Source organism: Microplitis mediator, chromosome 2 (assembly GCF_029852145.1).
Source record: "Microplitis mediator isolate UGA2020A chromosome 2, iyMicMedi2.1, whole genome shotgun sequence".
Taxonomy (NCBI): Eukaryota; Metazoa; Arthropoda; class Insecta; order Hymenoptera; family Braconidae; genus Microplitis; species Microplitis mediator.
The window spans coordinates 23,666,714-23,691,459 of NC_079970.1; the positions used below are offsets into that span (position 1 = coordinate 23,666,714).

The following is a 24,746-nucleotide window of genomic DNA, read 5'->3' on the forward strand; positions in this document are numbered from 1 at the left end:
ACTTTTGTTGGCCGCCCTGTCATTCAAACTTCTCTCCTTAAAAAAAAATTTAACTTATCTAGTTATTTAATTAATTAGCCATTTAAAGTCAAGTTTTGATGATTAATTTTGATGTGCAGTAAGTCATAGTGAGTAAAAGAATTTATTTTTATGGAAATTTCCAAGTGAAAGCTGCTGGAATGTAAAATTAACAATTGGCGGGAAGGAAAAAAAATTTGAAATTGAGTTTTTTGCTGACGTCAGATAAGCGTGAGTTGCATTATCTCAGCTGTTGATAAGACAGTACGCAAAAAAGAGAGATATGTAAATATATGTTATGTAGGTATATATATATATATATATATACGTGATGAAAAGGCTTATTGAGTTCATCAAAGTCATCGTGCGTTCACTTGATCTCCTCTCAGTGCGACAATACCACATGGCCAACCAAAATTACTGTTTAAATAAATCTGTAAAATATAATCGTGATAATGTAGTTTGAATTAACTGATTAGTAATTCAATTATTTAAATTCACAATCTGCTGCAGTGACAGTGACTGTGAATTATTCGTAGTCGTAATTTAACAGTTGATTATTAATTGTCTGCTGTATAATTTAATTTTTACGTGAAAGTTATTATATATTTTTTATGTTACCGTTATAAAAAAATAATATATATACATAAATATTTTTTTTATAAATTTACATATTTTATTAAAAATTATACTGTTACTTAAATGTTTATTATTTGTTTTTTTATTTCAAAAATTATTATTTAAATAATTATGTCTAAACATAATGAGAATCCGATTGTTGACGTAATTAAAGTTGGGTCACGTAAAAGTGAGGTGAGTTATCATTTATTTTAAATTAAAATCTAATAATAAACGAAACCAACAGTCAAACGTCAGATGTTTCTTGAATAATTTATTTTTTATTGTTATAATTTATTTATTACATAATATCTCTCATTCATAAATTATAAATTCATTATCGATTCAAATTTATTAATATTTAATTTTCTGTTGATTTATAGCTGGCGCTAATCCAGACCAATTATGTGATCGATTGTTTGAAAGATTTGTATCCTAAAAAAAAATTTGAAATTGGTAAGTGCTAATTATTTATCGATTATTACATTTTTTACAGCCAGTAATTGTGTAAATTATATTTATACTGACGATCCGGATTTTTTTTAAACAAATCAATTATAAAAAAAAAAAACTAAAAATATGCGCATGTAGAAAATTTAAAAAACTATGGGTGCAATTTTTTTAAATATTTTTTTTTTCATAGTTCATAGTTTAAATAAAATCCAAAATTATTAGACGTTGGTTAACTTTAGTATCATTCCTGAAGTTAGAAGACAAAAATTTTTTGATTTTTTTTTAAATAAATCAATTACAAAAAAAAAAAAACTAAAAATATGCACATGTAGAAAATTTAAAAAACTACAGGTGCAATTTTTTCAAATATTTTTTTTTTAATAATTTATTATTTAAAAAAAAATCCAAAAATTATTAGACGTCGACTAACATGAGTATCATTTTATACTGATAGTTATTTTAAATTGCAGTGACGATGAACACGAAAGGTGATAAAATACTGGATATTTCTTTACCTAAAATAGGGGAGAAGGCATTATTTACTCAAGAGTTAGAATTAGCACTGGAGCAGGGTGATGTTGATTTCGTTGTACACTCGCTGAAAGATTTACCCACGACTCTACCGACTGGAATGGCCCTTGGTGCCATTATGAAGTAAAACTAATTGATTTATTATTTATTTTTTACTATTAGTGCGCCTGTCTATTTTTATTGATAAGAAATATTAATTTTTCTACTTCTTGACTTTAATCTTATCTTCATAATTGCTTATTAGTTTTAAAAATATCAAAAGCTATTAAAGTCTCATTTGTCAATTTAAATATTTCAATTTCAAATTTTGTTCTTCATAAGGAAAGTTTTTTCGATGACGACAACAAGAAATTCCATTAATAGATTACTAATATAAAGGAAACGGAAATATCTTTTGAAAATTATGAGTTATTTTTTTATCATAAAAAAATAGCATTTAATACAAACATATTAATTACGATACTAAAAATAGCAGACATCAGATTTTTATAAAAATAAAAAATATTTGAACAAATGTATGAAAAGATTTTAAAAACATGTTTTAAATATAAAAATTTTTTGATTTTAAAATAATAAACTACCGATTTTGTTGCTTTCACAATCGGTAATTTATTTTGGAATTAAAAAAAGTTTCTTATCATAAAAAATAAATACAGCCAACTAAACAATTACTTATATTTTTACTGTATAATTAATTTTAAAAAAATATTGGGTAATAATGTCATATATTTTAATAATAATTTAGACGAGAAGATCCACGAGACGCAGTAGTGATGTCAAAAAAAATGTCTGACAAAACACTGAGTACTTTACCATCTGGTAGCGTGATTGGTACCAGTTCACTGCGAAGGTCAGCCCAACTAGCTCGTAGTTTGCCGCACTTGGAAGTCCGTAGCATCAGGGGGAACTTGAACACGCGTTTAAAAAAATTAGACGACAAAGATGGCCCGTTTGCGGCAATAATTTTAGCAATTGCTGGGTTGAAAAGAATGGGCTGGGAAAATCGCATAAGTGAGTTAATGGCGATACCTAACGAGGACGTATTGTATGCAGTCGGTCAAGGAGCACTAGGAATAGAGTGCCGTGAGTCTGACTGTAAGATCCAATCAATTCTAGAACCACTTGCCGATACCACGACATCTTTGCAGTGCGTCTGCGAACGTTCGTTTCTAAAGACTCTAGGAGGCGGTTGCTCGGCGCCCGTCGCTGTCGCCTCCTCGTTAATTGACGATAATTTGAAAATAACTGGGGCTGTTTGGTCACTAAACGGGGATATTTTTATAAAAGAAACTCTCGCGACTAAAATTTCTCCCCAAGACGACAACGAAGACGAGGAGCCTCCGTTAAAATGTTCTTACGTTGAACCCCGACTTTATTGCAGTGTCTCCCCAGGTAAAATAAACAAAATGAATCTTATTGCCGCTGAAAAACTCGGCAAAGAACTCGCTAATAAATTAATCGACAAAAATGCATTAGATGTCATGGCAGCGGCTAGAAATGAAATACTTCTGTCTTAATATAATGGGTGTCTATATAGGGAATCAATAATTTTTTTCAATAGTTTTTAATTAATTTAAAAAGCTCAACTTATTTTGTGGTACATTTTTTTACCATGTTGTTATATTATCATTGATGCGACTATTTTATTAATTGAAATTGTTAAGTACGTAACTTATCTTCCATTTTATTTTATTGTTGCCTGCTATCATTGACTATCAAGTGTCTGTGATTGCAATGTAAAATAATAACTATAAAACAAAAAAAATTGCTGTAAATATGTAGCAGAGAGATTTATAGTATATTGAATATTGATCGTTATTGATCGACAATTGTTAATAAAAAAAAGGATTTACAAACTAGACTCATATTTTTTTTTTTTTTTTTTTTTTTTAATATTACTGTTTTTTAATTAACATTCTTTCATTATTGTTTAAAGTAAGACAAATAGTATGTAAAATAATTTATTCAACATCTTCTTCGGCCATCGTTGTATGGGATACAAGCCTCTGGAATACCATAAAATTATTTATTAATTTATCAATAAAAGCGACAGCTAAAGCTCAAGGTCTCAAGTTACCTGTCCAACTAATGGTAGTCTTTGTAAGAGTAAATGAAATACTTCTGGAGGCAGTGTCTTTTGTAAAACTCTCAAAAGCTCTTGAGGTTGTCCGCAGACAGCAACTGCATTTGCCAAATGCTCAATTCCACCCTCCAAATCACCATTGGCGAGTAATTCCTCACCCAACTGAACTTGCTGAAGGAAGAACTTTTGTACAATTTCGGGATCTTTTAAATCAGGAATCGTCGTGCCGGATTTCTGTGCTTGTCTTTTAGCTTTTCTTCCTAAAAACATTAAATATTACACATTTAAATAAAGTTGCGTTAAAAATAACCATGCATGGGTGTATAACCTAAAAAATATGAGTGTGAATATAGCAGATGAGACAATTCAAATTTAAAATAAATTAATTAATAAAAATCATGAAATTTAAAAAATGCGCGTGATTTTTAAAATATCCAAGTACAATTTTTACTCTAATTACATTTTATTTAGTCATTCAAAAATTTAAAAAATTCCCAATTGTCGGCTACATTCACACTCATAAAAATCCTGACTAACCAACTGATACCCAGAAATAATTAACCCGAACTAAAATAAATTTGATCATGATCTAGATCATAAAAACTAATAATTCATTTAATTAATTGGTGAATAATTACGGGAATAAAATTTCCAACTTACGTTCTCGCAATTTATTTTTGAATTCCGGGTCGCTTCGTCGTTTCTTATCAAAGTAGAAGCAATAACCAACAAATAAACCAGCAATGCCAACAGCGATACCCACCGCAGCTTTCGACATGGTCATTTTTACTTAAAAAAAAAAAACACGCAATTTGTTTCAACTCAAATTAAAATAATGGAGACTACTCAAATAAGTACTAAACTTTTTTCAATGGATTGGCATTGCGCGGATTTGAATGAATTTTAAAATTAGCAGACAGTTATTAGCACAGAAAATAAATAAAAGTTTATGTGATAATGTGGAGTTGAATTATAAACCTCACAAGAATATGAGTATCAAAGAGATAAGCTCTCTTTGGTACCAATCAGCACGACGAAATGGAATAAAATCATGGACATGGAATGAAAATCGAGCGAGAGAGCTACCAACAAACTATACAGCTAGAGGTTACACATATATCTATATATATCTAAATATATCTATGTATATATTTGCGCATGCGAACTATTCAAAATTATTCTCTTTCCCTCCATTTTTCTCCTTTTTCATAAAATTTATATATAGATATATATTTTGTAGAAATTTATTTACAGTACAGTTTGTACTGAAATGTCTCAAGCTCAGTGCACTTGTTGATGGTTAGAATTATTATAAATAAATTAAATAGAGCATAGAACACCTGCTGATGTTTTAAGTTATTCATTTTTTAAAATTAATAATGTCTGTGCTTTTGTTTACTCATTGAATTATTTTCATTAATTAAGTTTTTAATAAAGATCTTTAATTATCAGTCACATCAGATGACAATGGAGGAAGAAAGTAAGTAAATATTAAATTTTAATCGTTAATTAAGTATTTAAATGGACGTGGGGTTGCCAGGTAAATTTTTTAGAATCAAACTGAAGTTAGCTGACGTCTAATTATTTTTTTATTTTTTTTTTAAACGATAAATTATGAAAGAAAAAATATTTGAAAAAATTCCACCTGTAGTTTTGAAAATTTTCTATATGTGGATATTTTTATTTTATTGTTGAAACAAAAATCCGAAAATTGTTAATTGTCTGCTGACTTCAGGATCATTTTTTTTAAAACCCATGACAAATTAAAAATTTTTAATTTCCCAGTTTAAAAATAAGCATTTGAATAACTGACCGAATTTTTCATAATTTATAAGTAAATTACTTATTATCAGATAAGATTATTTTAAAATATTCAGACAAAGATTTCAAAAAGTCTTTAGTACAAAAATTTTATTTATTAGAAGTGAATTTTTTAATTTAAAAATTTTAACCAGAACATGGCAACCCTGTGTCGAGTTACTGGGAGTGTGATAATCAATTTTAATTTATTTACAGAGTTAAAAAAAAGAAAACAACGTGCGAAAAAAGATGGAAACGTCAAACAGCTAGCAGAGATAGTAAAAGAACTTGGGGATTTATATTTTGAATCTAAACGAATGGATGAGGCACTTGAAGAATATGAGGAGCAGCTGAGGTTGTGCGAAGTTTTGAATGACCCGCTGAGCACTGCGGTGGCTCACAGGATGATTGGGGAGATCCACACTGACGGTGGTAATTACGAAGAGGCTCTGTCACATTTGACGAAATATTTAGAGGGTGTGAAGGAGACGAGAAATTTGATTGAACAGCAGCGAGCTTACGCTACGCTGGGTAGAATGTACTTTTGTATGAGCGAAGCCTGTGAGAAGTCGGCACGAAAGCAGGAAGTGTTGGCTGCTGCCAAGAAAGCTTACAGCAAGAGTTTGAAGTTGTGCGATAAGTTGGAGCAGGGTAAAGACATCAGGGATGTCGAGGTGATGATGATGCGGGCAAGGCTGCTTTTGAATTTAGGGCTGGTGCTAGAGGTCCAGAAGGAGCTGGACGAAGCCATTGAGTTGATAGAAAAAGCTGCGCAGCTCTGCGAGAAGCACAAGTTGAACGAAGATCTCTACAGGATTCACGTTGCGCTGGGTGCTGTTCATGAGCGACAAGAAAATTATCCTGACGCTTTAAAACGGTACGAGTTGGCGGTCAAGTTGTCTCATGAACCTGAAAAAATTACTGCTGCGCGGATCAGTCAAGCCGAACTCCTGATAAAGACGGGCGATTGGTCTGAGGCGCGTAAAATTCTCGTTTCCCTTTACGTTGATAAAAAAAAAGTCCCCTCGCTGAGTACGACTGTCTCTAGGTTATTGAAAATAGTCGTGGTGATTGATAAGTACGAGCTGGACTTGTGTCTAGAAGAGGACAATGAGAAGCGGATGAATTTGTATGAGAATTTGGGAGACGCAGCAGCTGCTGGCGGCTGCTATGATAAAGCTATTGAGTATTACAAGGGAATGTTGTCGTGTGCTGAAAAAAAACCCGATGTCTACCGTAGTAAAGTGAGCGCAGCTTTGGTAAGTCTGGCACAGACGCTCAAGGATGCCAAGCAGTACGAGGAGGCCTGCATTTATGCCCGATTAGAACTCAAACTTTGGGATCAAGATCATCGGGAAGCCTGTCGCTCGGCTTTGTTTCTCGCGGATCTGCTTTCTAACGTAAAACAAACGTCAATTATAGAATCGGAAGTACGCGAGGTCTATGAATCTGCGCTAACTAGCGCGTCAAAGTCGTTGGATCAACGTCTGCAGCTGACTGTGCTGGAAGAAATGCAGGTTTACTTGAAGGAAATAGGCGCCACAGAGGAGGCTAGAGAGATAAATGATAAAATAGAGACATTGAGGGCGCTAATAATTGATGATGAGTCGTCGAATAGTAGCGAGGGTGAAGAAAATATTGCGATAGGGATGGATATTGATTTAGATGAGCTGTCGGATGTTGAAGCCGAGTTGCAGAAGGAAGAAAAATCTAAGAGCTCCCGTCGCTCTTCTAGACGAGGGTTCGTTATAAAACGCAATGAGAAAGGGGAGACGAAACTTCACGTCGCCTGTATCAATAATAATATCCAAGAAGTTATGAATCTTTTAACAGCGGGACATCCTGTTGATATCAGGGACAACTGCGGCTGGACTCCGCTGCATGAGGCTGCTAATTTCGGTCACATTGAAATAGCCCAGCTATTAATAGAGCACGGTGCGAATTTAAATGACCCTGGCGGTGCTCAATGTGGCAATGTAACGCCACTTCATGATGCTGCGTCTTGTGGGCATTTTTCTATGATGAATTTATTGATCGAACGGGGTGCTGACATTAGTTTAAGAACAAAAGCCGGTGAGTCGATACTGGATTGCTTTGAAAACTGGCGGGATCGTTTGGAGCATGACCGGAAAAAAGGAATTGTCGAGTGGACGGCGACTGATGAGCAGGAATACAAATTAATTCGTGATAAATTGCGTCTTGTGCTGCCCTCAAAGCTCAACAAATCTTTTGACGAACCCCTAATTGACGAAGACGTGAGTTCCCAAATTACTGTTGACTCAAAAGAAGACAGATATAGATCTCCAAAGAAACCACCGTCGCCCGAAAGAATATCCGCCAGCGAGGATTACCGGAGAACTATCGAGAGCTTGAAGAATAGAAATTATTTAAATCAACCGTACGAGTCCAGTTCGAAATCTGTTAGCAATAAAATTACGCCGCTTATTGATAGCGAGCAGCAGCTGGTTGACGATTGGCTTGAAGACGATTTATTTGCGCCCGCAACAACGAATAATTTAAAACGAGCGAGCAGTGACGAGATTGTAAATCCTATTTCTAAGAGAAAGTCATTTAATTCTAGTTCTGTTACCATATCCGACGGCGATGATGATGATGATGAAGACATTTTTGTCAAAGAGAGCCCGACAAAGACCGTGAGAAGACACAAAAGTGCTACGGAGACTATCAGTAATAGAAATAATAAATTAAATAAAAATACGTTGCGAAGTCAGCCGAAGAAAGTAAGCAGTCAGAACCAAAAGACTTTATTTGTTACGGGATTTACCAAAAATACTTCCCAAACAAATCAGCTGTCGATACAAAAATACACAAATGATGTAGATAGTGTAAAAAAATGTAGCTTAAGTATGGAGTCAATAAATTTTAAGATAACTATTGATAACATGTCAATAAATTTGAAACTGAAACGTCCTGATGAAAGTAACTATTTATTTAATAATTTGGTTAATGAGATTACGAAATATATTTATCAAAACACTGGTTGCAGCGCTAAAATAATAATCACTACTGGTAATGATGAAGAATTGCTGCCGGAAAATCTATTGAATTTAGTCTTTACAAACCAAAATGATGTTATACATCTATATGGACAAATAGTTGATCTAGTTGTGCCAAAAATTACTGAGAGATACAAAATTATTTGCTCAGCAATGGATATTGGTATGTATATTTATTTTTTTATTGTATTTTAAGTAAAGTAGACTTGACTAGTCCCCAGTCCTCATGAAAATTAGTCCTCTTAATAATTTATTTTTTAATTTGTATGACAAAAAAATAAAAATTTCTCCTATTTTACTGCAGTTTTAATTATTTTCTTAAACTGGAGACTGGATTTTTGATAAATATTTTTTAAAAGAACTAGGGATTGGATTTTTTATAAAAAAATTTAAGAGAACTGAGGACTGGATTTTTATAAAAAATTTTTAAGAGAACTGAGGGCTGGATTTTTTTATAAAAAATTTTTTAAAGAAATTGGGGACTGGATTTTTATAAAAAATTTTTAAGAGAACTGAGGGCTGGATTTTTTTATAAAAAATTTTTTAAAGAAATTGGGGACTGGATTTTTATAAAAAATTTTTAAGAGAACTGAGGGCTGGATTTTTTTATAAAAAATTTTTTAAAGAAATTGGGGACTGGATTTTTATAAAAAATTTTTAAGAGAACTGAGGGCTGGATTTTTTTTTTTAAATTTTTCAAAGAAATTGGGGACTGGATTTTTATAAAAAATTTTTAAAAGAACTGAGGGCTGGATTTTTATAAAAAATTTTTAAGAGAACTGAGGGCTGGATTTTTTTATAAAAAATTTTTTAAAGAAATTGGGGACTGGATTTTTATAAAAAATTTTTAAGAGAACTGAGGGCTGGATTTTTTTTTTTAAATTTTTCACAGAAATGGGGGACTGGATTTTTATAAAAAATTTTTAAAAGAACTGAGGGCTGGATTTTTTTATAAAAAATTTTTTAAAGAAATTGGGGACTGGATTTTTATAAAAAATTTTTTAATGGGCTGGTGACTGGGTAATTTACTGTAAATAAATAAATAAATAATTAAAAAAAAAAAATGTTTTAGATGTAAATAGTGATTCAAAACAATTAAAATCATTACGAGCTTGTGAAGATTCCGAGATACTGCGTTTAAAAGGCGATGATGAAGACATCGAAGTGGTGGCATTACTCAAGAGCCTTGAATACGAAAAAAATCTAAAAGTATTAGAACTGTCGTCGTGTAGTTTATTCGGCCACGGGGAGTTACTTAATTACACATTGAACCAATTGAAACAATTGCAAGAACTACACTTGCCTAGTTGCGACATCGATTCTGATTGTATTAAAAAATTGGACAGTCTTCCATCGCAACTGCGAATTTTAAATTTAAGCTGTAATCCACTGAATAAAAAATCACAAAGTAAACTCACCGAGCTGATAACATCACTCTACTGTTTACAGGAATTAAATTTACACAATTGTAAATTAAATAAACTTGAATTGAATTCAAGAAGCACAATTAGCACGAATTTAATTAATTTAGATTTATCGTGGAATAAAATATATGATAATCAAGTTGACTATTTACTCCAACGTCAATTAGTTTATTTAAATTTATCGCAAACAACACGACTGCCCATTACCAGTGAAATAAATTTAATGGCTTACACGAGCTTGGAAAATTTAGAGCTCGCCGGTTGCAATTTAACCGACGCAGATGTTATACAATTGTTGGACAAATGTAAAAATTTATCGAAAATTATTTTGAACAATAATTCACAATTAACTTACGCGGCTTTAGAGTCTCTGCTCGCGTACAAGCCGACGCTGAGTTTAATAGACACCATGGGGTGTCAAAAAATAACCGCAATACCAAATTACAATTTAATTATTGATGATCCGTCTGTTTGCACTTTGAAAACTAGTATGCAATCAGACGTTTGTGACTCTTGGGCGAGATTATGGCGCGGGAAAGCAAAACAATTTAAAATGCCTTACGACATTGTAATTTTCAAACCGTTCTACTGATTATAAAAATATTTATTAATTTATTTTTTACAATTAATATCAAATAATAAATGAATTTGTAATTTTTTTATGACTTTAATGTAAATATGTAAATTTTATTACCAATTTTGCAGTGTAATTTTGATACTTTAATATAGTTTTTATCTAAATCTTTAATCAGCACTTGATTTAAACTGTTGTTTAATTTTTCTACATAAGGTTTCAGTTCTTTCTCCCGATCCCCGAGTATCCAGAAAAAACTTATGTGATATGAAGCCTCCTAAAATTTAAAATTTTTAAAAATTACAGGAAATGAATTGAATTAATTGATAATTAAATTAAAGTAATTACTTGGTAAAAAGATTCCAACTGATACTCGGCCAACAAATTATTCAGCGACTCCATCAAGTGAATGAACCCTGGCTCCTGGCAGTGGCACTCGATCCCCAGGAAGGTTCGTGTCCGCTCTTCGTTGCAGTAAACTCTAACATTATTTATCTCAAGTGTAAATGGCGACACTGATGAGCAAATCTTCTTCATACTATCCACAAAAGATTCAATCCAGTGAAATTTGAATATTAAAGTACGCGTCAAACTAATATGACTATTTTCAATTATCAAATTACCATCAGTGAGCCACTCTGTTGATGACTTCATCCATTCTTCGAGTAAATCCCACACTTGGTCTAAAAAAAATTTAATTAATTATTTATATTGATATCTTTTGGTTGATAGCAAGCAGAAGTTATCAGCTCTGGTCAATTTCCTAGTGGTAGTCGTCTTAATACTAAAGATTTCTAGGTACAGGACATCTTTTATTCCTGGACCTCCATTGAAAATAAATATAATAGACAATTAATTATATATTCATTTTTATAAAAATTATTTAGTCATATATTTATTTGAATTGTCGAAGATCTACAGGAAGAGATCTAGATTTTTAAAGATCCAAATCCTAGATCTTGGTGTTAAACCACTGGAGCTTCGATGACACCAACTGACGTTAGTAAATAATTTATAGCCGGTTATTAATGTAAATGTTTTAAGTATAAAAAATATGACTTGAGCCGGTGGTTAAATTTATGTAGACTTCTTAAAATCATAAATTATTTCATAGAATAATAAATTCTGATAAAGTCAATAAAATTGCAAAACTGAATTTTTGAACTCATTTCTACAAAAATCCTTTTTAAATTCATGATCCAGAAGTTAACAGACAATCGGAAATTTTCGGATTTTTTTTTACTGGAGAATTACAAAAAAAAAAATAAAAACAAAAAATACGCACATGTAGAAAATTTAAAAAACTATAGGTGCATTTTTTTCAAATATTTTTTTGAATGATTTATTGTTTAAAAAAAATCCAAAAATTATCCAATGTCGGCAAACTTCCGTTTCATTTTAAATTCAAATTCAAAACTCGACTCGAAGAAGTTTAAATAAATAACCAGTGAGTAATTAATATAATTACAAATAATATTTAAAAAAATATTAAATTTCTCACATTGAATGTAAACGAACGTCGCCCAATTGCCGCGCTCGTGTTTGAAACTTCTGATACGGCCGTCATGTTTATCTGGATCTTCTTTAATTTCACTGTCATCTGTCATCCACGACAATAAATTACTTGGCAAGGGCAAATTTTTACTAAAAATAAATTTTAAAAATAATTACTTCAAATTTTCATTCCTAACCTCTTTCTCTCCCTCCGTAAATTCAAACAAAAAAAAAACTAACAACAACAATAATAATAATAATAATAATAATAAATTATTTATTTTTACTCACTTATTATTTGCAGTAGAATTACATGACATGTCAGCATCATCGTCAGATTCAGATAGATAATTTTGTATCAATTTGAATCCAGCCATTTTTACGGTTAGATATTTACGTTTGATGGATTCCGGGTGTTGTATTTTAGATGGTGAATAAGAATAATAATAATAGACTATCAGCTGTTTTTAGTCGACACACAACTTACTTGTTAAATAAAATGCAATAGTACATATATATATAAATAGTAAATGTTATTAATATTTATTTATTGTAAATAAAATGATGAGAAATGGTGGGAATTATGAATTCGGTAAACGTCTACGCAGATTATTTGACAGCAGTTCAATAAATCGTAGAATATTTATATTTCTCATATTCTGTATATTTATCTTATACTTTGGATCATCATTAGCTCAGTGGTTTTTCAATAATAAAACTCCAGTAAAAGGTATTTGCAATTTAACTATTGATTAATTATTTATTTAATTAATTAATTAATTAATTAATTAATTTATTTATTTATCTAGCATTCGAAGATGTTTGTCTCGAAGATAAACTATCAAGTGCTTATGCAGAAGCACGTGTTTACGATGCAGTAATAATAGAACATGCGGATGAGTCGTCATCGTCATCATCATTATCATCATCATCGTCGTTATCATTTATGTCATTTGAGGACAAATATTTACCTTATATAGGCAACGGGTTATTTGGAATTGAAATTAATACGGAGAATGCACGTGTGTACATAAAACATGACAGGACATTATCGTTGAATACCCAGTGGGATCCATTAGTGGCAGTAATACCCGATGATAATAACAATCAGAGGGTAGCTGACGTCATCCACTTTACCCAAGGCGTCGTCTCCAGGTATCAGTGTGCTAAAGATGGCTATTCAATTACTCACAAGTACTATGTCCATCAAGTCTTCGATAAAATACTGGTCCAGGACATCACCGTCACGAATCCTTCATCATCGACCCAAAGTCTTACGCTTAAATTAAACACCAATCATTGGACTGACAGCAAATCGACTAAGTGAGTTAATTTATTAAGGGGGATAGCCACTGTGAAATTTAAAAAAAAAAAATTTTTTTTTATTAAATCAAAGTGTATATGTTCAAAAATATGTATCTAAAGTTTTATATGAAAATTCCGAATATTTTTCAAGTTATAGTCATTTTTGTGACAGCGCGTCAACTGACCGCTGCATCGACTAAAAACTTTAAACGCATTTTTCTCGAAACTACTTTTTTTGAACTGTGGCATCTGTAATTTACATAAATATGAACGGATTCGCAACTTTTTTTTTTGCCGTATTTGTCTATTCAGTAGCTAAAGTTGCACGTAGGGGATTTTGAAAATTTTGATTTTTAAGATTTTTTAGGGCTGTTTGAATCCAAAAAAATGAGAAAAATAACGAAAAAATTTTTAATATGTCGCCATTTTTTTTCAAATTCAAATTTTCAAAATCCCCTATGTGCAACGATAACCACATGCATACAGATTACAACGCCGTTTGATTTTTTTGTTTCTGATAATCCGTTTTTGAGTTAGAGATGACACCGTGGTGGGGGAAATTTTTTTGTTGCTCCACAAAAATGCTTATAACTTTGTAACAACATGATATTTTTTAATGAAAATTTAGGAGAATTATCTTCAATGTATACTTTAGAAAAAAAAAAAACCCGATCCCCAAATTCCTTTATTATTCCAGTCAAAAAAATTCCCGAAAATCACCTATTTTTTCGATCCTCACAGTGGCTATCCCCCTTAACACTACCCAGTAATTAAAATATAAATTTGTTTTTTTTTTATTTAGCTTCCAAGTTGATGGGTCTAATCACAAGTACACGGTGACCTCAGGTTTTTTACCATCACCTAATTCAGATAAAATAATTGTTATGACAATCGTTTACTCGGTACCGACTCAATATTTGTCTGTGAAACCCAAAAGTACAACAAAGTTTGAATTTTTAACGAGTATTTGCTACAGCGAGCCAATCACACTCGGTCAGTATGAAAACGAACGTAAAAATACTGAAAGAAAAGCCACCAAAGTATGTATTTATTATTTACCACAAATATATTAAATAAAAGTCCCAATTATTGACACTCGACCTGTCATAAAATTTATATGAAACTCGCGTTATTTTTTTGGCACAAAAAAAATTTCAAATATTGATAATTTAAAAAAGTAAAGTAACTGTCAATAATCGGTTCTTTTATTTAACCTAGAGGAGTTTGAATAAAAGTAAAGGTGATAATTTTTATTAAAATGTTTTATTTTACTCAGGCATTGAAAGATGCTGTAAGTGTACAACAGCAGCAAGGATTATTAAATCAGCATACAAACGCTTGGCAAAGTTATTGGAATACTGGTTTCAGTATCAGCGATTCAAAAGCTAAAGGCGCTATTAATGGCCACAAAATAAATTCGACTATTTACTATGTACTATCACAAATACCACGCGGTATTGCTAACGTTGAAAAATCTATAGCAAACAACGAAGGCTGCTATCGCGGTCATCACACGCTGTTAGTATGACAAATCACACATATTGACATACACTCTTGTCTATTTACTAGTTTATCTTATTACTTAACAGTTTGAGTGTAAAATTAATATAATTAATAGTAACTATCATTAGTATTTATTTATTAACAAACAAATAAATAAATAATTGTTACAGCGACGCAGTAAAACTGTGGAAAGACACGTCCACAATTGACGGAATTAATTCCGTGGTTAAAGCTTGGATAATAACACTAGCTAAACAAGGTTGTCATCATTTATTAGCAGGCGGACCATCAGCAGTACAACAAGCGATCGTTTTAAGTCTTGGTGGGTTGAGATTCAGTAATCAGCATCTAGATTTCAATATCGATCCGCAATATCTACATCGTAATTATTTATTTAGGTAAAATCTCTCCCTTTATTTGGTAATATTTAAGTACTTAATTATTATTCAACAGTTACTTAAGGTATTCGAGTACAATAATTATAATATTTATACTTCCAGACGAATTAATTACGGTAATATTACGCACGTAAATATATCAGTGACTGTTGGTACTGACAATCGTGCAGTATTGAGTGTCGCGTTGGATCGTAGCGACAGCGACTATTACGCTTGTGATGCTGGTTGTTTAGATTCACCAGTACTTCTTAGTCAGTCTTATACAAATTTTCCAGTTAAATTAACAAAACCACTAACGTCTATATTATATATTACTTCCGACTACCAGCATATGCAGGACCTTCGTAATGTCCTGCATGTACATCAAGTTGAAGAGGGTACATTACAATTTATTATTATCATTATTATTACAGTACCATTATCGTTAGTGTTATTACTGCAACTACTACAGTTGATAATATCAGTAATAGTAAATATAATACAATATTAATTGTTATTTATGTTACTAATTAAAGTTAACTTTCTAGCACCCGCTCACGATCACCACGTGATGGCTCTCCATAAGCACGGGCACCAACTCGGCGGTCTGCCCACATTCTTCTGGGTCAGTATATGTTTTCTAATAGTAGTATTCCACATGTTTTTGTGCAAACTCATTTTTACTGAATATTACGGGCGCCAGGATCGCCAGCGAGGACGATACAGCAAACCGTAGATATTAATTTTTGTTATTAAATAATTAAATAAATAAATAACAATTAATTATTTAAAATAACAAAATAAAAACACGTGTAAGTGTATATATTTTTCGTATTAAATAAAAAATAAATGATTTATTTATTATTTGACGTAATAATAAATTTTCTGTGTATAAGAGAGAGGGGAGAGATAATTTTGATATATACTTAACTATTTTTATAAGACTTTTAAAAATTTATATAAAAAATTTGAATTTCGCGGTATGTTATTTATTTGTACCAGCATTCGGATATTAGTAATTTAATAATAAATGAGTATATATATTTAATATATATTCATTGATAATAATTTATAGAAATTTAATTAATTATAAATAAAATCATTAATAGAATATATGAAGTAACTGCTATAACAATGATATTGATGTTACTTAATTTAAATATACATATATAATATAATATAATTAAATATAATAATATAGTAATAAATACTGTTTCTATTTCAATTGAAATGTCACGCATCATGGAAGACAATATAATACAGTTGGAATAAAGCAACTGAAGATTATAATTTGATTATGATTTAGTTGCTTTGATTATCTAATTTTAATTACACACGATGTAATATGTTCTTATATATTTATATATAATAGCGTTTTGAAGAAATAACGAGTGGACGGATCCCTTGAAACATTTAAAACGTTACGTACAGATTAAATAATAAACAGCGTTAACATTCACACAAAATTTAGGAAGCCAGGGCAAAATGGACCGGCTTTAATTTTTTATAAATTAAAATTACGAGGGTAAAATAAGCCACTGAATTTTTGACGCAAATTTAATCAAAATTTTCAATGGAATTTTTAGTTTAATTTTTTTTACCTGGCTCATTTTACCCCTATTAAAAATTTTTTTATCGCGGGTCTTATTGATATTGAATAATTATTTGAGGAAAAAAAAATTTTCCACGGCCCATTTTGCCTCCTACCCCTTCCCCTATATTAATAATAATATTTTCTACTATTTGTATATCTTATATATTTATCAATTACTTTTAATATTGAGACTTTGTTTTCGTCCATCGTTTTCCTTATTATTAATAAAAACTAATCTATCTAATAAACATAAAAAATAAATTTAGCTTAAAAAAGTTTCCTCACATGAAGGACTAATTTGAGCGTCACCGCCATTAGCTGCTGCTGCTGCTACTGCTGCTGCCTCTGTTGATGCTGATACCGTTGTCACAGGTTTATTAATACTACTACTGTCGTCGTTATCACCAGCCAGACTACTACTCTGATTAACCGGACTGCTGCGCGAACAGGAAGTGACACTTTGCATCGTCTGGCTCCTCGATGCCACGAATCTCATACTGTAAGTCGACCTCAACCCGGACTGTGTCGACGAGCTGTTTTGAGCATTACCAGCCGCGTGGGAACCTCCACCGGCACCACCAGGAGCACCTCCACCGGCGCTCACAGTGTTCGTGTGACCAGATCTTACATTTTTGTTCGGTTGGAACAGCACCAAGTAAACTTTTGGTATAAAAAGACAACCCAGCACGACAGTCGCTGATATATTGATGCACATGCACATGCTGGCGATTTGAATCTGAAATTAAAATATATATTCTTATTGTTGAGCATGTGGGATCGTATGTCGATTTAAATAAAAATAAACGACAAATAAAATAAAATACATGCGGACATAATCATGCCTAATTACGAGGACACTTACAAAAAAAAAGGTAATGTTTAATAATAATAACTATAACATCTAAGGTCTGGATTAACGACACACGTGCGACAACTTGGCATTTAATAGGTACCGTGTAATCGTTATAAGTGCTAAAGTATATGGGAACAAAGGCGAGCCAAACGATGCACGTGGAATACATTGTAAATCCAATGTATTTAGCTTCATTAAAGTTGGCTGGTATTTTACGTGTCTTGAAGGCGTAAAGTGTGCACATTAATATCAGCACCATATTGTAAACTAAGGACATCATCAGTGAGAATGTTGACACACGGCAAGTTAGAACTGCTGTTAATGGACTCGGATGAATTTCTTTTATATCTGGCGGTTCGATTATTAGCCAGACTATCGTACCAATTAGTTGGAGTGATGTGATACCTAGATAATAATTATTATTATTATTATATCACGTTACAGGTGACAGAGGCGTAAAAATAAATTTTTTAGTTGATTTATTATCAACCGAAAATGTGAAAAATTTTACTTTGCTACTTATGGATGTCAAAAAAAATTAGTTGAGATAAAAAAATGATATCGATCCCAGAAACCTTAAGGGCGTATAAAAAAAATGATCAATGAATAAAATTTGTATCTTTATACTGAAGATAAAAATTGCATCGTTCGGAAAAAAAATAATTTTTTTACCCGCCCTTACGGCAACTGCAGCAGGAAATTTCTCGCTAATTAAGGCAGCGGTATTATTATTATTTTTATTTCAATTTAATTAAGATGTTGATGTTACTGCATAGTTACCGAGAGAAATAGCAATTTGACTCTTGGGAGAAGTGTAAGAAGGCCGTTTCAGGCATTTTTTTCCTTGAGTAAAAATCCTTGATATACGATTTGTTTTAGTTAAGATAGCGCTGTAGCAAATACTCAGACAGAGACCCAGTCCTATACGTAGATATGTACAGTTCCATCGTGTTGGTTCTCCTAGAATAACGAAACTCATTCCGTAGCACAAGAGTATCCCAACGAGGAGTACGTAGCACAATTCACGTCCCGAGGCCATAATTACCGGGGTGTGATTGAATCTATTCAGTATAAATATTCATTAAATAATCAATAGTTGGCTATATTTATTTTGTAAAAATAAATATCATTTTATTTGGCTCTTTTATATAAATATTAAGTGTCAAAAAAATTGATATCGGAAACAGAATTTTTAAGCTCGACTTTAAAAGCCAACGGTGTCAGTGTTTTTTTATTCTTGTGACCCAATTAATCCTTATTGAAACTCAAGATGACAGAATTTCAATCCATATTTATATTTATATTTATATTTATATTTTATTGCATTTTAAAGTAGTGTACAGTGCAAACTATTGTATCATGTTTCCAAGTCCAGCGGATTTAAAGTTGTAGCTGTAGTATTTTAAATCAAAGTTGCGCGACAATTAACTTTTAAATGGGCCTTACAGGAAAACGAACTCAACAAAATAATGTTAATTAACTACTTTAGCTAAAACAAAAGTTTTATTCAGTAAAACATATAATTAAATTTAACGTAAAATAGTCATTTTAATTTTTAATTAATTTCTTTTTTTTTTTTTTAAATGATAGTTTCACTGTGAGAGCAAATTGAAAGTGAATTTTAATATAATTTACATTTAAAATATTCAAACTTTGAAGCGTAGTTGGATTTAGAAACTTTGAACTAGACAACTTATGAAAAATATAAAACTCGAGGAAAATATGCATCGGTAAATTTTTTTATCACCTTTCAAACACAGATGAACTTACTAAAAAAATTATTCGCATAATTTAAATGAAATTCAAGCGCAGCCGTCGCACTTTTTTTCAGCTAAAAAATTCCGCCTCATTTTTTTTTAAACTGCATTACAAAAAAAATTTCTTTCTTTTTTTCTTTACTTTTTCTAGCACTCTAAAATAATAATAATATAATTTCATCGGCGATACTTACCTTACAAATATAATTATCGTAAAGAGTGTAATTAATATGCCAATACTTGCAAAACTTAGAGGCACTATAGCCCACGGACTTGCCCAGGTTATTATCTCAGCAGGTATTTTGATACATCGTGACTTTGAGATGTTGTCAGGCGCCCACCCGGGCTCGCAGTTACGACACGAATCGTTAAAGACGTAGGCATTGTCCGGGCACCGCATGCAGCTCCAGCAGCACATGTCCTGTCAAATAAATTTCAAAAATTATTTTTTAAAACTCATGGAGTCGACTCGCCGTCATAAGCCATTTAGATGACAAGAAATTTCTCTCGGAATTTCCGTCTTCCCACCGCGAATTTTCGCCCTCGATTTTTCTAGCGCTCACGTCCTAAAGTCGCGAAATAGACAGTAAAGTTTTCTCATTAATTTATTTATTTTTCTCCTTGCCTGGTACAAATTACAAACCGTCGTTTAGTGGGAAAGTTGGTTTGCACTCAGTAACTGCTGATTGAGAGGAAGAGGCTTAGAACGGGTACGTCGACGATTTAAATTAAAAATTAAAAAAGAAAATTACTTGAAAATTGCGGACATATCCAACCGGGCAGTCGCTACTGCAAGCGCTCTGCGGAATATTAACATCACCAGATCCACCATTCCACCTAGTCATGTTTATATCCAGATTCAGTCTGCATAATATAAACACAATTAAATAACGAATTATCTAGTAAGTAGTCCAATAGAAGTATAAATAAACTCATTTAGTGTCTACATTACCCAGCTTCTATTATTACTTGTTATTACAAAGCTACTTATAACAATAAAAAACTTGATGATCTACTTGGAGGATACTCACATTTCCTTCCACGAGCCAATGAGCATGTAGTCGTAGCGATTTTCATCTGTGCGTTGATACTGATAGATATTATAGAAACCAAAGGCGTCGCCGTCCCCGTTGAATCTTATTTCGGTGCCCTGACGACCTATCGAGTATTCATGGGAAATTAAATGTAAATATATTCACTGGCTTCGAGACTAATAAATATCTCGACGCGCAGAAGCTTACGCCCAAAAGCTCGGATTTATAGAATAATAAGTAGCGACTTGCTCGTCAGATTGACGGAGATTATAAAATAATACGTACCCGTGAAGCTGACGTTGCGGATGTAGTGGAGAAGGTGTTGACCCGGGGGAGCTGGAGCAAGAGTCTCGCACAGATGGTGCACCGTTCCGCGACTCTTAACACACTCGTCGTTAATGATGTTGTGCACTGCGTGAGCCATCGCGTACACCGCGTCAACTACAATACGGTACGTTGTCTTAATAATTAATTTTATAAATAATTAATCTACTTACTTAATATTCGTCAAGCTTAATTATTTATTCTCTCTTGCGCGGAGATAACTGATGGGTTTTTAAAGTAAATTACTTGCCTACAAATGGAACGAGACCTTCCTGGTCGTAGTCAACAAGATCCTCGTCGCCAGTGCAACGTTTTGCGCCAGAATTTGAATTTGAATTTGAATTAAAATTAGAACCAGAGTCAGATACTGAAGAGTTTGAGTTGGACTCAATAAAATGGCACTTGTGGTGCTGAGACCAGAATTCACGGAACCAAACGTTACGGCAGTTAACCATCTTGCCCGCCTTACTCCCTGACGGATGGGGAACATTTTTTTCCGTCTGTCCGTTGCATTCGTTGCCCACTCGAGGTCTTAGATTTTTGTAGTACTCATCGAAATCTATAAAGAAAATTTTTTATCTATTGTTTTTTCTTCCTGCTATTGATCATTTTTTAGCGCAATATTTTGTTCGTGTCACGTCATGAGTAATGAGCTAAAGTTATATTTCTTTTGTTTGTCAGCTGGTAGCTTTTAATGTTCTATATAGATATACAGTACCTCTTAGAGAATTTCCAAACGGCAAGATTGTAATCGCACCTTCAGCAGCAAACTCTTGATCTCGTACCGGATGAACTTTTGCGCCCCACGAGTCACTTCCGACCCACATAAAGTGCCCGGTTCTGTTGGCACGAACAGTTGCTTGCAAAAGTTTTCTAATAAAAAATATTATGTTGTTACTAGATAAATACATAAAGATATATATGAAGATAACGATGTAAACTAATAACAATAAATACTTTACTACATTAATAATAACGGCAATGACAATAAAACTTTTATTTATCAGGTGGAACTTGTTTGAGAATTTAACGATGCGGAATACGTTCATTTGGTAAATATATGTATATATAGATATATAAAGGGACTAAAGCAGAGCAATAGTAATAGTAATGATAAAAATACCTGACGTTATCCTCGTCGACAAATAAAATAACGCCTCTGGCATTATGCTTGGATCCAAGCCGCTCAATAATTCTATCAAAATCTTCGGCACGTGAGTTACGAAGGATTTTTTCACTTATTGCAACACATATGTTGTACTCTGACGCGAGACCAATGAAGCGAGCTATTCCCTTGAGGATATAAAGGCAAATTAAATTATAGCGCACACTTAAATTTAATAACTCGTCATAAATTAAAGTTAATAATTTAATCACAAGTAATTTTGTTAATTTATTTTATTAAACTTTACTCCATTAGCCGGTTTAATTTATTAGCGTACTACTTGATGCCTTACATATATATATATTTATGAGTAGTAATCTTACTTTTTCCCCGTAATCCCCTTCAACAGCGACCGTTGAAACGTACTTCCATCCGAGCTGGTGTACCACTTCAACCATTGCCTGGGCTTGAAAATTATCCGGTGGTACGACTCTGCTGAAGTATTCAAAACGACTTTTGTCCGAGAGCTCTGTGCTCGTCGATGCGTAGCTCAATTGTGGTATCTGTCAAAAGGAATCGCCGAGTAGATACATTAAAGTACTAAAAATAAAAGTAAAACATAAAAAATATAAGAAAAATATGCTGTAAGCAAGCCTAGAACTAGTTACTAGCTTTAGATCGAGAACTACAGAGCTGAGGGTAAGCTAAAGCCAAAGCCGAAGCTGAAGAATAAGACCGAGAAATAAAACAACTTGAACAAGTATTAGAGTTTCATAAGTTAAAATAACATCTTAGGGTTTGTCGTTTGTTATCTCATATATATATGTGTAAATATATATCGTATCTCCTCTACCTTGAAGAGTCTTAATATGTTAGCGACCATTATCGAAACGACACTGAAAGATGCTCCGATAACTCCCGTGACGGATTTATGAGGCACGTAAAGAGGTGCCTTGCCATCCTCGCACTTATACTCCGACATGTCCTTAAAAAAATCAATGTTAATATTTTCGAAAACTTTCGCATGCATAAATATATGTATATGCAAATTTAAATTCAAATTTTATTATGATTCTGTAATGTAGTCTGCACAGTGGAGTGCCGAAGATTCTTCCCAGCACACAACAGACTGTGTCGGTGTATATATATATATATTTATATATATATATATATATATATATATATATATATGTGTATGTATGGTGTTAGTGACGCACAGTGAATATATAAAGATATATCGATTTGATATTTAGTATATTAATATTAATGTATATAAAAATACCTGATTCATGTAGGAACGTACGAATTCCATGCTTTGATCCAAAGCATATGTATCACTACTACATGAATCGAGGATAAGTGCTCCGAGGGTGGTATTTGGTAACAACTCGTCATTTCTATTGATCTCATCGATCGCAAAAAGCATTGCCTCTAAACGCTGGACTCCTTTTTCCTCTTTTACTGCTCCGCACGGTAATTCACCACTCAATCCGACAATCTATATTCCCAAATTCAATATTTTATCTATATATATATGTATATGTATGTATATGTATATACCACAGTAATCAATAATCATAATAATGTCATTAATATTCAATACTAATAACAATAATTATTATAGTAATAGCATCATCAATTTATCAATAATAATTATAATAGTAAATTTAATTAATTCCCAATCAATTAAACTCTGGCGAACTGATTGATGTATTAATTAATACCGAGGGTAAATGAATTATTAATTATTATTATTATAATCACCTGTTCGTGCATCGGAAAAATCCCGCCAAAAATAATGTCCCCATCAATTCTAATTAGTTTTGAGCTGTTCGCTCCGTTGTAATCACTCCTTGCACTGCTGTAACCCTCCGTAAATGAGAAAACGGAAAATATCAAAAATATCCATAGCAATATTATCGAGATCCTTATTAGCGCACTCATCGGGCTACGGCGTTTCTGATTCTTCATTATTTATAATTATTATTTTTATTATTATTCAAATTAAATATTATAATTTTTATTGTGTCGCACTAATAAAAATTTTTAAATAATATCTATAAATTATTCAAAAACATCATGCACTTGATTGGTTATTTTTTTTTTTTTCTTTTTGTAAAGAAGATAAATTTTATTGAGCGCTCCTCTTTATAAAAACTCTTATCGACACTTTATTTAAATTCAATTCAAGTAGCTCCTGATCATTTTGCGAATATAAATCACCTTGTTATTATTTTTATTTTTTTTTCTTCATTTTTTATCTTTATTCCCATTTATCCATCAAAACTTTTTTTTCTACCCTTGTTTATTTTTTTTTTACAATTATTATTTTACATTGACAATAATTATAAATTTTTTTTCTAACATAATTAAAATTCCTGTGTCGTCATACTTTCAAATTTAATTTAATATAAAATTTTAATTACTTCCACTCATTATTTTTTTATCAATAGCAAAATTTTTAGTTATCGTAAATAAAAAAAGTACTTGGAGCCAAGTTTCAAATAATTTTATTTATTTTAAAAATACCGCGGTAAAGACATAAATTAGAGAGTCCACATGTGGAATGTCCACTTGATCACATACATGATATACATAATCACTTGCTCTAAAAAAAACTGATAATAATAAAAAAAAGGATGAAGGTTACGAAGGATATCGAATAGAATCTAATATATATATCTATATCTATATATATATAACAAGTATGTACCGTAACACAGAAATTCGTGGAGCAAACTGATGCTGCGCTCATCGGGATTCTCGTTTTGTTGTACCAAAATCACCGAGTTTGCGCAAATGGGATCATTGTTTTTTTATTTTTTCGACTTTATTTTACTTCTATTTCACCAGGTACATATCCTGAAGCTGGTATTTTATTC

The 24,746-nt window shown here is 31.9% G+C and overlaps 6 protein-coding genes across 8 annotated transcripts; 3 read left to right on the plus strand and 3 right to left on the minus strand.

Annotated features, from left to right (window-relative positions):
* Window positions 1–367: 367 nt before the first annotated feature.
* On the plus strand, window positions 368–3,492 carry LOC130663974 (porphobilinogen deaminase). Its single transcript, XM_057463579.1, has 4 exons — window positions 368–831; window positions 1,020–1,092; window positions 1,560–1,743; window positions 2,366–3,492. Exons 1-4 carry the CDS (start codon window positions 769–771, stop codon window positions 3,135–3,137), a joined length of 1,092 nt encoding a protein of 363 aa, XP_057319562.1. The 5' UTR covers window positions 368–768; the 3' UTR covers window positions 3,138–3,492.
* Window positions 3,493–3,534: 42 nt separating this feature from the next.
* On the minus strand, window positions 3,535–4,774 carry LOC130663976 (mitochondrial import receptor subunit TOM20 homolog). 2 transcript variants are annotated; one of them, XM_057463582.1, is made up of 4 exons: window positions 4,687–4,774; window positions 4,364–4,492; window positions 3,698–3,963; window positions 3,535–3,626 (listed from the first exon to the last, which is right to left on the minus strand). In XM_057463582.1, the coding sequence occupies exons 2-4, from the start codon at window positions 4,485–4,487 to the stop codon at window positions 3,582–3,584; spliced, it is 435 nt and encodes a 144-aa protein (XP_057319565.1). In that variant the 5' UTR covers window positions 4,488–4,492; window positions 4,687–4,774; the 3' UTR covers window positions 3,535–3,581. The 2 variants fall into 2 exon arrangements, with proteins under 2 accessions (XP_057319565.1, XP_057319564.1); XM_057463581.1 differs by having other exon boundaries at window positions 4,364–4,736.
* On the plus strand, window positions 4,759–10,536 carry LOC130663971 (tonsoku-like protein). Its single transcript, XM_057463573.1, has 3 exons — window positions 4,759–5,183; window positions 5,720–8,683; window positions 9,593–10,536. Exons 1-3 carry the CDS (start codon window positions 5,165–5,167, stop codon window positions 10,534–10,536), a joined length of 3,927 nt encoding a protein of 1,308 aa, XP_057319556.1. The 5' UTR covers window positions 4,759–5,164.
* Window positions 10,537–10,603: 67 nt separating this feature from the next.
* LOC130663975 (U6 snRNA phosphodiesterase 1) lies at window positions 10,604–12,433 on the minus strand. The gene is made up of 4 exons (XM_057463580.1): window positions 12,304–12,433; window positions 12,020–12,162; window positions 10,867–11,201; window positions 10,604–10,795 (listed from the first exon to the last, which is right to left on the minus strand). Exons 1-4 carry the CDS (start codon window positions 12,387–12,389, stop codon window positions 10,604–10,606), a joined length of 756 nt encoding a protein of 251 aa, XP_057319563.1. The 5' UTR covers window positions 12,390–12,433.
* An 82-nt stretch (window positions 12,434–12,515) lies between these two features.
* On the plus strand, window positions 12,516–16,285 carry LOC130663973 (uncharacterized protein KIAA2013 homolog). Its single transcript, XM_057463578.1, has 7 exons — window positions 12,516–12,742; window positions 12,822–13,335; window positions 14,120–14,357; window positions 14,594–14,835; window positions 14,991–15,218; window positions 15,321–15,595; window positions 15,746–16,285. Exons 1-7 carry the CDS (start codon window positions 12,574–12,576, stop codon window positions 15,931–15,933), a joined length of 1,854 nt encoding a protein of 617 aa, XP_057319561.1. The 5' UTR covers window positions 12,516–12,573; the 3' UTR covers window positions 15,934–16,285.
* LOC130663972 (metabotropic glutamate receptor 8-like) lies at window positions 15,319–24,742 on the minus strand. 2 transcript variants are annotated; one of them, XM_057463574.1, is made up of 15 exons: window positions 24,578–24,739; window positions 23,629–24,482; window positions 23,147–23,362; window positions 22,718–22,849; window positions 22,248–22,427; window positions 21,883–22,052; window positions 21,478–21,632; window positions 21,010–21,318; window positions 20,721–20,876; window positions 20,433–20,559; window positions 20,154–20,265; window positions 19,596–19,822; window positions 18,425–18,705; window positions 17,745–18,049; window positions 15,319–17,527 (listed from the first exon to the last, which is right to left on the minus strand). In XM_057463574.1, the coding sequence occupies exons 2-15, from the start codon at window positions 23,833–23,835 to the stop codon at window positions 17,054–17,056; spliced, it is 3,051 nt and encodes a 1,016-aa protein (XP_057319557.1). In that variant the 5' UTR covers window positions 23,836–24,482; window positions 24,578–24,739; the 3' UTR covers window positions 15,319–17,053. The 2 variants fall into 2 exon arrangements, with proteins under 2 accessions (XP_057319557.1, XP_057319560.1); XM_057463577.1 differs by having other exon boundaries at window positions 17,186–17,527; window positions 17,654–18,049; window positions 23,629–24,742.
* Window positions 24,743–24,746: the final 4 nt, after the last annotated feature.

Coding starts and splice junctions, on each gene's coding strand:
- LOC130663975 (XM_057463580.1), bottom strand. CDS start 12,389: ATGGCTGGATTCAAATTGATACAAAATTATCTATCTGAATCTGACGAT. Junction 12,163..12,303: donor AATTCTACTGCAAATAATAA/GTGAGTAAAAAT, acceptor ATTTATTTTTAG/TAAAAATTTGCCCTTGCCAA. Junction 10,796..10,866: donor AGTTGGAATCTTTTTACCAA/GTAATTACTTTA, acceptor TTTAAATTTTAG/GAGGCTTCATATCACATAAG.
- LOC130663971 (XM_057463573.1), top strand. Junction 8,684..9,592: donor TTGCTCAGCAATGGATATTG/GTATGTATATTT, acceptor AAAATGTTTTAG/ATGTAAATAGTGATTCAAAA.
- LOC130663973 (XM_057463578.1), top strand. CDS start 12,574: ATGATGAGAAATGGTGGGAATTATGAATTCGGTAAACGTCTACGCAGA. Junction 14,358..14,593: donor CTGAAAGAAAAGCCACCAAA/GTATGTATTTAT, acceptor TATTTTACTCAG/GCATTGAAAGATGCTGTAAG. Junction 15,596..15,745: donor TGTACATCAAGTTGAAGAGG/GTACATTACAAT, acceptor TTAACTTTCTAG/CACCCGCTCACGATCACCAC.
- LOC130663976 (XM_057463582.1), bottom strand. CDS start 4,487: ATGACCATGTCGAAAGCTGCGGTGGGTATCGCTGTTGGCATTGCTGGT. Junction 3,964..4,363: donor CAAAAATAAATTGCGAGAAC/GTAAGTTGGAAA, acceptor TAATGTTTTTAG/GAAGAAAAGCTAAAAGACAA. Junction 3,627..3,697: donor GACTACCATTAGTTGGACAG/GTAACTTGAGAC, acceptor ATGGTATTCCAG/AGGCTTGTATCCCATACAAC.
- LOC130663974 (XM_057463579.1), top strand. CDS start 769: ATGTCTAAACATAATGAGAATCCGATTGTTGACGTAATTAAAGTTGGG. Junction 832..1,019: donor TTGGGTCACGTAAAAGTGAG/GTGAGTTATCAT, acceptor GTTGATTTATAG/CTGGCGCTAATCCAGACCAA. Junction 1,744..2,365: donor GCCCTTGGTGCCATTATGAA/GTAAAACTAATT, acceptor ATAATAATTTAG/ACGAGAAGATCCACGAGACG.
- LOC130663972 (XM_057463574.1), bottom strand. CDS start 23,835: ATGAAGAATCAGAAACGCCGTAGCCCGATGAGTGCGCTAATAAGGATC. Junction 22,428..22,717: donor ACATATTAAGACTCTTCAAG/GTAGAGGAGATA, acceptor TCCTTTTGACAG/ATACCACAATTGAGCTACGC. Junction 20,266..20,432: donor ATTGGCTCGTGGAAGGAAAT/GTGAGTATCCTC, acceptor TATATTATGCAG/ACTGAATCTGGATATAAACA.